The sequence below is a fragment of the Pistacia vera genome, unplaced genomic scaffold (genome assembly GCF_008641045.1).
Source record: "Pistacia vera cultivar Batoury unplaced genomic scaffold, PisVer_v2 Contig1003, whole genome shotgun sequence".
Classification (NCBI taxonomy): domain Eukaryota; kingdom Viridiplantae; phylum Streptophyta; class Magnoliopsida; order Sapindales; family Anacardiaceae; genus Pistacia; species Pistacia vera.
The window spans coordinates 42424-54850 of NW_022195032.1; the positions used below are offsets into that span (position 1 = coordinate 42424).

The 12427-nt window shown below is 35.3% G+C and overlaps 3 protein-coding genes and 1 non-coding gene across 5 annotated transcripts; 3 read left to right on the plus strand and 1 right to left on the minus strand.

Annotated features, from left to right (window-relative positions):
- The first annotated feature begins 551 nt into the window (after window positions 1–551).
- LOC116138804 (mitoferrin-like) lies at window positions 552–2273 on the plus strand. Its single transcript, XM_031424491.1, has 2 exons — window positions 552–1486; window positions 1808–2273. Exons 1-2 carry the CDS (start codon window positions 725–727, stop codon window positions 2006–2008), a joined length of 963 nt encoding a protein of 320 aa, XP_031280351.1. The 5' UTR covers window positions 552–724; the 3' UTR covers window positions 2009–2273.
- Window positions 2274–2401: 128 nt separating this feature from the next.
- On the plus strand, window positions 2402–2472 carry TRNAG-GCC. The gene has a single exon. It is a non-coding gene; the product is annotated as a tRNA-Gly (tRNA).
- A 283-nt stretch (window positions 2473–2755) lies between these two features.
- LOC116139219 (uncharacterized protein At5g01610-like) lies at window positions 2756–6504 on the minus strand. Of its 2 annotated transcripts, none has more exons than XM_031424977.1 (3): window positions 6274–6504; window positions 4077–4131; window positions 2756–3289 (listed from the first exon to the last, which is right to left on the minus strand). In XM_031424977.1, exons 1-3 carry the CDS (start codon window positions 6358–6360, stop codon window positions 2919–2921), a joined length of 513 nt encoding a protein of 170 aa, XP_031280837.1. In that variant the 5' UTR covers window positions 6361–6504; the 3' UTR covers window positions 2756–2918. The 2 variants fall into 2 exon arrangements, with proteins under 2 accessions (XP_031280837.1, XP_031280782.1); XM_031424922.1 differs by lacking the exon at window positions 6274–6504 and adding an exon at window positions 5218–5367.
- Window positions 6505–11543: 5039 nt separating this feature from the next.
- On the plus strand, window positions 11544–12423 carry LOC116138706 (abscisic acid receptor PYL4-like; the record flags this gene model as incomplete). Its single annotated transcript, XM_031424419.1, has 1 exon — window positions 11544–12423. A coding segment is annotated over exon 1 (657 nt), but the record flags the coding sequence as incomplete, so codon positions are not given.
- Window positions 12424–12427: the final 4 nt, after the last annotated feature.

The window sequence follows — 12427 nt, forward strand, 5'->3', positions numbered from 1 at the left end:
AGTGTTAAACTACTCTTAAAAATTACACGTGAATGATTGAGATAATCTAATATAAAGACTGAATAATAAATATATGAGATATTACAAGAGATCGTATATAGCGAACAGTGAGTAGAGGTATAATAACTGAGTATTCAGATAGAATCTCAAGTCAATCTCTTTTTTGCAGGTTATTTTTGCTCTAAAAATAAAGATTATAATCAAAATAAGGTTTCAAACTACCGTGCAAGTCTTTCCTTCCGTCCCATTAACTGATAACTTAGAAAACATCCTCAAATTACCTAAGGCTTTGACAGGTGTGCAATCCTCATTCACTCATAAATAAAATCTGAATTTGCCAATTTGGTGACAATCATATTCTTCTTATCTTGGGACGGTCCTGGCAACTCCTAGAAGACACAAAGCCTTTATAAACTTTAATTGGTGCTTAGTGGCATAAGCCTAGGTCAATCCTCACTTTTTTGGAATAACACTTCTTATAATTGTTTTTTCCTGCAAAATGGAAACGAATCAAACCTAACGGTAGAGAAAGCTCTGTCCATTGTTATTGATATTCATATATATCCTCTAGTAAAGTAAAATTCTATTCCCATATAATTCAGTGCATGGTGACAAACCGTCTCTGTTGAATCCGAAAGCGTTCTCTAATCACCAATCCTCCACTCTCCCTCCTTTTAAAACCTTAATAAAACGCTAACAACTCGGCATTTTCCATTGCATCACTATGGCCACTGACGCCTCTCCGAAATATCGGACCCCCGATTTCCACCCGGTAACTCCCTCTACCCCAACAACATTACAGCATGACGGCCTCGAGTTCTGGCAGTTTATGATTGCCGGGTCCATCGCGGGCTCCGTTGAACACATGGCTATGTTCCCAGTTGACACTCTCAAGACCCGCATGCAAGTCCTCGGGGCCTCCTGCCCGGTTCAGCCCATCGGCGTGCGTCAAGCCTTTAACTCGATACTGAAGCTTGAGGGCCTTGCGGGTCTATACCGTGGAATTGGAGCCATGGGCCTCGGCGCAGGACCAGCACATGCAGTGTACTTCTCAGTGTATGAGCTCTGTAAAGAGTACTTCTCCCGTGGAGACCCGAATAATTCCGTGGCTCATGCAGTTTCGGGTGTTTGCGCAACCGTTGCAAGTGATGCGGTGATTACGCCGATGGATGTGGTGAAGCAGAGGTTGCAGTTGAAGAGTAGTCCGTACAAGGGAGTCGCCGACTGTGTGAAAAAAGTGTTGGTGGAAGAAGGGATTGGAGCTTTCTATGCGTCGTATCGGACTACGGTATTAATGAACGCACCGTTTACGGCTGTTCATTTCGCGACTTATGAGGCTGCAAAGAGAGGGTTGATGGAGTTGGACCCGGAGAGTGTGAGTAATGAGAGTTTAGTAGTTCACGCCACCGCTGGTGCGGTGGCTGGGGCTCTAGCGGCTGTTGTGACAACACCACTAGATGTTGTTAAAACTCAGTTGCAGTGCCAGGTGACGTGACATATCTTTTAAGATTTGCTTCTAACTTTTTTGTTTTGAAGCATATCAATTTTAGCTTTTCAATGCTCCACTGCTTAGCCGTTTCACGTGAGACACCATAACTGATTTGGTTTTGATATAATGAAGAGATATGCAAAAGACTTATACTGGGCATTGGAATGGACATTTTAACTGTGAAAAAAACAAGCTTGTGGTGAATATGAGTCAGTAAACTCATCAAATTTTGAAAATTGAAAGCTATGAGAAAAAACTGTACAGACTGTGTGTGTGTGTTGTGTTGCTAATCTGAAGGTTTGTGTTTTGGATATACAGGGTGTGTGCGGTTGTGATAGGTTTTCAAGCGGTTCAATTGGAAATGTAATTGACACAATAGTGAGGAAGGATGGATATCGTGGGCTGATGAGGGGATGGATTCCAAGGATGCTCTTCCACGCTCCGGCTGCTGCCATTTGCTGGTCTACATATGAAGCATCAAAGTCCTTCTTTCAAAGACTCAATGATAGTGCTAACTAAGATTGCTAAGCTACAAATAACACATGAGCATCATTCTCCCTAACCTGCCTTCAGCTCATTCATATTTAATTAATGAAAGGGCGGTGGTTAGCTCAAATGGAGTGTTGCATTTCTCTGTATATCGTCCAGTTTATTTGCTCAGATCGATCGAGTAATGTTTGGTTACTCAATCCATAAATAGAAATAAATTATCAAAGAAATCCAAACTCTTTAAATAATTGTCAAATTCAACGGTCAGTATGTATTTATGTATTGGTGCATCCCTTATTAGTGGTTGATTAACAAGAAACTGAGTGTCGATTACAGAACTACAGAAGCACTTCTGACTGTTAAAAAAAATATTGATATTTTCTAAGAAAGAAATAATATTCCATGTCACAGACGCATCACCAAGCACCAGTGGTCTAGTGGTAGAATAGTACCCTGCCACGGTACAGACCCGGGTTCGATTCCCGGCTGGTGCATCGCCATTTTTTTTAATTTTAGAAAATACAGGGCCCAAATAAATACGATATTATTTTCTTGATCTGTGACCCACTTCTCTTCTCATTTATAGACAACATTTGAGCATTATATGGGCATGATATTTCGAGTACAGGTTTTGTCAAACCACAATTAATTGCTGCCCACAATTCTACCTGTTTCATTCAGAATTTTGCTTTTCCATAAGACCTGTCCCAGAGCATGGTCATGAAACATGTTGGCAGGGCAGATGGAAACAGAAGAGACAAATCACTTCATCCCAACTAATAGTAAAAATCAACAGGAAACAGTTAAGATTTGATAAACCGGTCTGTGTACTTACTGAAACCAATCACATAGGCTAGCACGTATGGTTCCATAAGGTATTGACAAAGGAGTTACAGCTCATAACAATTACAATACTTGCGTCAAAAGCATTAAAACGATATCAGAACTTATCTACGCTTACTCCATCTCTGTGAACCTCGTAAGCTGCCCTACTCCTGCTTTTCTTCATCCCGACCATAAAATGGAGCTTTGATCCCTCAGATGCGATGGAGGTCACTTTCATCCAAAGAACAAACTTTGTCTTCATCCCCTCTATATCTGCGAACTTCCCTTTCTCCAGATATCCAGTAACAGTGGTATTAAAACGCAAGATAGACGAGTCCTTGTAACCAACTTCACAAATTGCTGGGATAAAGACAGTAAGCTTTTGTGTCTCTTCATTGAACTCGTAATTGGTGGCATCTCTGGGGAAAATTCCAACTGGCAAATCATACTCCTTTAGCAGGTCAGGCAACGGCTTTTGCATTTTTCCTGTTCGGCCAGGAGTAACTTAGTAATATTCATACTTTAATGAAAGAAACAATCAACAAAAAAGACATACTAGGAGTTAAAATGGGAATGACTGGATTAGAAGATCCAAGGAAAAAACCAGTTCAAAGAAAAGATAATGATGAAGGAACTGAGATCTGAAAGTAAATACAAAAAATCTGCCCACACAAATATCATTTTGAATACCAAACAAAATCAACCCTATACAACTTTCTCCAGCCTGAAGCTCAAGTCTTATTTCTTTCTCTCAATAGCATGTCTCTGGGGGACTTCAATCTTCTTTCAGTAGAGAAGTAAGACAGGTTATTCCAAAAGCAACAGTGGCAACTCTCCAGATATTTTGCCCATTGCCACCTTCTAAACCCAAGCCAAGTGAGTGCAAATCACATCAAGCCTGCTCTTGGAAGAAAATAGTTCATACTAAGGGTGTTATGCGAAATCTTCTAATGTTAATCTCTATTAAGGTTGTCTGATACTAAAATACCCTATAGAGCTTTTTGACAAACATTCACTCAATAATTATCACAAACCCTGATCACTTTTCTCCCCCAACCCCCAAAAAGTATTTCAGGAAAACCAGCAAATTAAACTCCAGTATATTTCTTATATCAGTTGATTAGATCCTTGAAAATGAAGCCTAATAGAGACCATCGGATAACTAATCACCAATCTCAAAAACTTCAAAAAAACTTCCACTATACCTGCTAGGATTGTATCTATTGCAGAGCAACAATTATTTGGATAATTGGCATAAAGAGTTAGGACTGACCTTTAATTTTATTAACCAACCATTTCGTTCCACCTTCAATGCTGCTTCCCAGTGACTAATCACAGAGAAAAAAAAAAAGAGAAAAGAAACATAAGAGTCATAAACAAAAACTAAACAAGATGACACAAGTATCAGTAATCTATAATTTTTTCTAGATTGCATTGCATCTACACTCTATACAGCAAGAAAAAACTAAATTTTATAAAACACAACTAACCGATTGTTAATGAAAAAGCCAATTCACCAAAAAAAACAAAAAAAAGAAGAAGTTAGAAGGCTCAGAGATCTATTCAAATCCATCATTTGTGAGTTACCATTCATGCTTCCTTAGTTACTGAACTATGCGTGCGTGTGCGTGTGTGTTTCATGTGCATAAGCAAGAAAAAAAAAACCCTCAAGTTGAAACTACATCGATGGGAGTCTATATTTCTTCCTCTTCCTACCGTCCGTCAAACTATTTTTAATAAATAAGAATAAATTTGTTAAAAAGGGGGGCCAAAGCACCAAACCAAAGAGTTGGTGCCCTAATTCATGTGATTTTATTTTCTCCAAGTAATTTATCTTCCTATTCTGTCATCTTAGTTTCTTATAAACATCCACAAAAGAACATACTAACTCATCACATATAACTTCAATCATCTAGAATAAACATGGGCACATTGCCACAGAAAAATGCCAACTTCTTTTTATCTACAAAACAAGATCCATATTTCACAGCCATTTAAGTTAAGCTTCACATTACTCAGCGACCAACAGCTACTGGGTCACATTCCAAACATGGTAATGGGAGTAATTCAAATTTCAAAACCAAAACAACCCTTTAATTCCCCATTGCAATTAAAGTATCTAATCCTTTAAGGCCACATCACATTTTGCTTCTAAAGAGACGCTAACTCATCATCCCCGTTTCAAGACAGTTAATTATCATATTATTTGTAACCAAATCCACTAATTAATACAAATTAATCAATACCCACGTTCATAAAAAAAAATTTCCATAACAACACCACAATAACCTAAATTCAAATCACAATTATAATGTAAAGAAAAACAAACTTTATGACTGGATCGACATAGGAATCAAAATTGGCATGTAAATAACGATAAAAGGATTAAAATTCCAAGATTAAAAAGTACGTACGCTGATATCACTACCAACTGAATTGAGCTCCTTGTTGGCTCTTTGGCCGATCCAATACGAGCCCACCTTGTTCATAATCTGATCCATCACGACTACTTATTTCTAATCTCTCTCTCAATCTCAATCAAGAAACAATTTTTTCTCTAGAAAGTTAAAGACAGAGAGAGAGACAGAGAGAAATTATTTCTTTTGTGCGAATTTTCCCTGAACTTATTACCTGAAAATTCTGCAGTCATTGAGGAAATCTTGTGTGTGGTTACTCAGACAGCTGTTATTATTGTGACCAATGATATGTCCACACGTAGCGGATAATCCTCCAGCTATTATAGTACTTGGCCTCACCTCACCCACCAAACAGGGCTTGATTAAAGATTTAATAATTTCAAAGACAGACCGTGACAGTTGATTAGGAGTGTAATTCTGTAGATTTTAGTGGTATTACGTGTTATTTATTTTAATTTTAGCGTAATTATACTTCTGTAAAAATTGTTTTAAGATTTTAGCTCGGAAGGCGAAATTAGATTATAACCCGTATTCAAAATTTTATTTAAAAAACTGAACTCGATAAGGAGATAATTTATTTGTTATAAACTTAATGAATGGAATGTAGTTAAACCGTCTATTTATAGAGACGGGCGTGTTCCCTGTCCCGCCCCGTATGAGGCAGGAATTCCTAGAAAAATCAGGGCTAAAAAATATATTTACAATTTCTATATTTTGGCCTATATTAATGAACAAAAATATTAATTTATAATTAATTTTTATTTTAACCAACTCTAAAAAAAATTTATGGATTGAGATCTCCTCACCTCAAGTCTAGTAAATTACCTGTTCTTGATATATTTAAATAATTATAGAAATACCCTTCGTATATATACCCACTTTTTCTACACTCCCAACACTAATTACATTTTCCATTGCTCAAGTATCCTCAGCACCGGCCTCGCCCCGCTCAAGTATCCTCAACCCCGGCCTCGCCCATTTCTATCGATTNATCAAAATTGGCATGTAAATAACGATAAAAGGATTAAAATTCCAAGATTAAAAAGTACGTACGCTGATATCACTACCAACTGAATTGAGCTCCTTGTTGGCTCTTTGGCCGATCCAATACGAGCCCACCTTGTTCATAATCTGATCCATCACGACTACTTATTTCTAATCTCTCTCTCAATCTCAATCAAGAAACAATTTTTTCTCTAGAAAGTTAAAAGACAGAGAGAGAGACGGAGAGAGATTATTTCTTTTGGGCGAATTTTCCCTGAACTTATCACCTGAAAATTCTGCAGTCATTGAGGAAATCTCGTGTGTAGTTACTCAGACAGCTGTTATTATTGTGACCATTGATATGTCCACACGTAGCGGATAATCCTCCAGCTATTATAGTACTTGGCCTCACCTCACCCACCAAACAGGGCTTGATTAAAGATTTAATAATTTCAAAGACAGACCGTGACAGTTGATTAGGAGTGTAATTCTGTAGATTTTAGTGGTATTACGTGTTATTTATTTTAATTTTAGCGTAATTATACTTCTGTAAAAATTGTTTTAAGATTTTAGCTCGGAAGGCGAAATTAGATTATAACCCGTATTCAAAATTTTATTTAAAAAACTGAACTCGATAAGGAGATAATTTATTTGTTATAAACTTAATGAATGGAATGTAGTTAAACCGTCTATTTATAGAGACGGGCGTGTTCCCTGTCCCGCCCCGTATGAGGCAGGAATTCCTAGAAAAATCAGGGCTAAAAAATATATTTACAATTTCTATATTTTGGCCTATATTAATGAACAAAAATATTAATTTATAATTAATTTTTATTTTAACCAACTCTAAAAAAAATTTATGGATTGAGATCTCCTCACCTCAAGTCTAGTAAATTACCTGTTCTTGATATATTTAAATAATTATAGAAATACCCTTCGTATATATACCCACTTTTTCTACACTCCCAACACTAATTACATTTTCCATTGCTCAAGTATCCTCAGCACCGGCCTCGCCCCGCTCAAGTATCCTCAACCCCGGCCTCGCCCATTTCTATCGATTTAATTATAGGTGCGGCTGGCATTTTCCAGCCAAGGTTTACTGTAATAACATTTTGCACCCATAAACTTTGAGAAAAGAAATTTCCCACTCATTGTCAATCTCTGTCGATGGAATATGTTAGCTGATAGGGTAAAGCTACGAAAAAATAATAATGCCTTTTATAATTTTTAATGAGGTTGAATAACATTTTCCCACCCAAACTTTATTAAACGTATTTTTCACCCCTAGTTTGGTTTATTTTAATTTTAAAGTTAATAAATTTAAAAAAGAATAAAAAACTGAAAAAAAAAAAAAGTATAATTGGCTGGAATCGCACCAAGAGATTCTGTTTGATTCACAGTCGACTGTCGATAAGGAGATAATTGAAATTCCTTTGTTATGAACTTAACTAATAGAATGAAATTAAAATTAGCTATTTAATTATGAAGCTCATCTCTTTCAAGGGTGCTATAGAAAAAGAATCAAATAAAACTTTTATAATTAACACAAGTGACCCTTGATCATTTCCAAAGACAACGACCCATTTGGTTCACTATTATTATCCTATCATATTCTACTATTTTATCTTAAAAACTTAAAAATGTATTTGTTTCAATATTTTTAAAATTTAATTTTACTTTATTTAATTTATAAAATATTAATAATTATTTTTTTTCCTAAAGGTAAATCAATTTTACTTTTTTTTTCTTTTCAAAATACTATGTTAAAAATCATGCATAAATTAACTTCATTATTCGCTAATTAAAACAATTAAATAGGGTGACTATTGAGATACCTAAAACTGAGGATTTGATTTGAAAGTATATACGAAATGTCCTTTCCTCCACCCAAAAGTACACAATATTTTGCCCATACATCTAACGTACGTAGAAATGAATTAATTAATATTAAAATAGGAGAACGACGTTATCCCACCAAGGTTTGACGAAGCAACGCTTCCTATTTGCCAAGTTTAAAATGACATTTTCTTTTATTAATATTTGATTGAAAAAACAAAAAAAAAAATTTAAAAATTTATTTCTTAATTAGTTTATTATAAATTAAAATTTAGTTAAGTTAATGTCTTTACTCGTTTATTTATTAGTTTAAGTGTAAAAATATTTTTTTTTCTTTTGTTTATTTAATTAATTAAAAATATTGATATTCTATGTTAATTATTAAAAATAAAAAATATTATAAATTTAATAGATTATTGAATAAAGTGATGAGATATTGATGATATTATAATTATTTAACTTTAAACGAGTCTATATCATTATTTTTAACTTCTTATGTGGGGCTAGCAGAATTTTTTTTTTTACTTTTTAATATTTATTTTTTGGCTAATAAAAATTTATAAAGTCAAATATTTAAGGGTATTTTTGTTTTTTCAGTAAAATATTAACGAAAAATATAACAGAATCTAGAAAAGGGTGAGAAAGTGTCATTTTGAAACTTAAAGGGTGGGAAAGTGTGGCTCCCCCAAACCTTGGGTGGGAAAATGTCGTTCTCCCTATTAAAATAAGAAATAATCAACATCATCAAACTCAACTCAGATTCACAGTCTCTAGTCATCACCATAATTGATCACATGCTTGCATCACACTCTTTATGATTTACAGCCCACTTCTGATACGAGTTTCAGAGATCCAACAGACCATATCCCAGTCTTCGAAGTCCATTGTAATAACCTTTCTCTTTACCCAGAAAAAATAAAATAAAAATACTTCTGTAAGCATGGAGTCCACAGAAGGATTAAAGAGCCATGCATAAATATGGCAGCTCGTCATCAAATTGCGTCTTCCACAGAAGGTTTGTTTTTTCTATTATTTATCGTGCATGCATTCTTGTGCTGCTGATGGATACAATACACTGGGTCTAAACGTTCAAGCTGGCTAAACTTAACTGAACTCGACTGCGTTTAGGTCAAGTTAAAAGTTTTGAGCATGAGATTCAGATCATCCCATCCTTTGATTGAATTTTGCAAGCATCATTTTTTATATGCTGCAACTAGAAATATAAATATTAATTTGTTCTATTATGTTCTTTTCGGGTAATTGATTCGATTTGAAGATGTCCATTTCTTATAAGATGAGAGTACACCACACTCTCCCACAAGTTGATTATAGAAAATACAATTGAATCCATATCAAGCCAGCCAAAGGCATGCTGTGGGTACATCAAAGGATATACATAAATATTCATATTCATGTACTTAGAATTAATTTGAATATTACTATTGATAATACATTGAACTAGTCTTAATTTAAATGTCAAGAAGGAAGCCGGTGACATATATATATATATACATCAAAAATGGAAAAACAAGATAAATTACAAGAAGGTACAAGTTTTGATATAGGGATTAGGGAAATCATCATCATAATAATGGGTGATTAATGTCTAATCAATTGTACTAATAATCACAGATAAAAATGGGTCCCAAATTCGCAATCGCCAGCTGAATTGTTCCTGAGAATCATGTGCTAAAGTCTCCCAACTTGTTCAATTTTACAGAATTACATGAAATATATAAATAACTAAAAAAAAAAAAATCAAATGGGGTGTCCAGGTTTTGGCTCCAACTGCTGCTTAGACCAGATAAAAGCAAAGAATCACGTTAAAGCAGCCAAAGTAATGAACAATATATATATATATATATATATATATATACAACTTGTTTTGGAGGGCATGGAAGGGTAAACGATTGCTTAATAAAATATATATGTTTGCAGTCTGTAACTGGGTCAGTTTCTGATTGAAAGAATGGTTTATCTTATCCTTCCGCATAAGACTCTCTCCTCCAAGTTGAGAGAAAGAGAGAGAGAGAGCTCCGTTTGTTCAGTATAAATTTGACAGAAGCTTCAGATAGCCATTTGCATTTACCAACTTGCTTCTTCATTGACTTAAAATCTGGTTTATAATATTTAATATTCTGGGTTGAAGACATTTATATTACGAAAATCAATGTAAAAATATGCAGCAGTAAAGACAATTTAAAGCTATTCTAATAATTACGGTTCAATCGATTTAATACTCCTGCTCCACTTACCGGAGGCAAGGTGAAACCTTTGTCAATTTGAATCAATCTGTGTGGTCATGGAAAATTCACCCTAATTTAACCCTATTAAGCTACCTCAATTTTGGCCACTCATACTCATCTTCTTCCACCGGTTGCCAACTAATTAATTATCTTATATAGTAGACTCCACTGTAATTATAAATCATATTTAATTCCACCAATTTTTTTTTTATTTTTTTTTTGGTGAAGGAAAGGAGATAGATTATACTAGTATTTGAGTAATTAGGAGTGAACCGAAAGTCCAGTTTTGAATTATGTATACAATAGCAAAACAGCAAAAGAAAAAAATATTTTCTTAATATCAATTTACTTTGATTTCATCCATCCATAGGTAATTCAGATGATTAGGACAAATTGGGGATATGTTGCACAGTTAGGTTCGATTTTCTATCTGAGCATTCGCGATTTAAGTCGAGGGTTGTGGTCTCCCTTCGAAAGTTGAATTGCGCGTAAACTATCTGTGCACCCCATAATTTTCTTAATAAATTTCATTAAAAAATTTAAACACAACTAAATGTCTAAATAAATTCCATCAATACAATATAACTCTTACGATTATATTTTGACTACTCATGTTATACTTTCTCAATCATTTTTTTATATATATATTCTTCTCCTTTTTTTTTTTAAATATCCATTTAATATATTAATCAAGCATATAAGTAGTTACGCACATTGTCACATATGTTTTTTTTTTTTTTTTTTTAAAGAATAACAAACTTATAAATTTTGTAAACGTGTAAATTAATAGAAAGTTAGAAACAATAAATATGATAAAATAGACATGAATAGTTTAATGCATACTGACCAAACCCATTTCATCTTAATTATTTCAATATAAAATTAGGGTTTATGAAGTAGAAAAAGATATAAAATATTAGAGGTAAATATTATTTTTTTAAATAAAACTACCCCTCTAATGAAATATTAAAAGACAATATTTTAGTTTTAATTACCCCTTGTAAAGAGTACTTTTAGGAAGAAATTTTAAAGGAAATAATAGATTTGTAGGAGGAAAGAATTATTGTATTAACATTGAATCAAAGTCAAGAGAATCAATTGATTTGATTGTATGAATATATGAAGCAATTAGTGGGCTAAAAAACAAAGATTTAGTAGGATAATCAAAGGGGGTAAATTAGTCATTAAGAAAAGGGTTAATATGGTAACTTGAATAGGAGCAACAAGGCCCTATTTTAATACACCCACATGAACTATCATAAAACCTTCCACCTCCAATCTCTTTCTTCCTCTATATATGTGATTACACACCCCCATGGATTCTTCTGTGTGACTTTCTGAAAGTGACTGACCCCAACTTCTCCTTCTCCTCCTTTCTCTCTCCCTTCGTACTTTTAAACCTCTTGATTCTTTATACGAACAAACATCAAATTATATACTCTTTCACAAACCCTGCAGACTTACTCAACTAAACCGAATGATCTCTCAAAAAATGCCTTCAAATCCTCCTAAATCCTCTATTTTACTCCAGAGAATCAACAACACGGCCACCACCACCGCCACCACAGCTAACAGACTTTGCCAGAAAGGCTTCCAAAAGCGCTTTCCTTTAACGTCTGCCACCCCCGTGCCCGACACCATCGCACGTTACCACGTCCACGCCGTGGGTCCCAACCAGTGCTGCTCCTCCGTCGTCCAGCTGATCGCTGCTCCTGTCTCCACCGTCTGGTCAGTGGTTCGCCGCTTCGATAACCCACAAGCTTACAAACACTTCGTCAAGAGCTGCCACGTCATCAACGGCGACGGCGACGTCGGTACTCTACGTGAGGTGCACGTCATCTCCGGACTCCCAGCCGCTAACAGCACCGAGCGTCTCGAGATCCTAGACGACGAGCGCCACGTCATCAGCTTCAGCGTGGTGGGCGGTGACCACAGACTCGCGAATTACAAGTCCGTTACAACGCTCCATCCTTCACCTGCCGGTAACGGAACGGTGGTGATCGAGTCGTACGTGGTGGACGTGCCACCGGGCAACACAAAAGAAGACACCTGCGTGTTCGTGGACACCATTGTACGTTGCAATCTCCAGTCACTCGCTCAGATCGCCGACAATCTAGCGAGACGCAACCTCAACAACA

Excerpts from the sequence above, each read along its gene's own strand:
- LOC116139219 (XM_031424977.1), bottom strand. The coding sequence starts at position 6,360 with ATGGATCAGATTATGAACAAGGTGGGCTCGTATTGGATCGGCCAAAGA. Across the intron at positions 4,132-6,273 it reads CAGTTGGTAGTGATATCAGC|TCACTGGGAAGCAGCATTGA; the intron begins GTACGTACTTTT and ends CTCTGTGATTAG. Across the intron at positions 3,290-4,076 it reads GTTGGTTAATAAAATTAAAG|GAAAAATGCAAAAGCCGTTG; the intron begins GTCAGTCCTAAC and ends CTGGCCGAACAG.
- LOC116138804 (XM_031424491.1), top strand. The coding sequence starts at position 725 with ATGGCCACTGACGCCTCTCCGAAATATCGGACCCCCGATTTCCACCCG. Across the intron at positions 1,487-1,807 it reads AAACTCAGTTGCAGTGCCAG|GGTGTGTGCGGTTGTGATAG; the intron begins GTGACGTGACAT and ends TTGGATATACAG.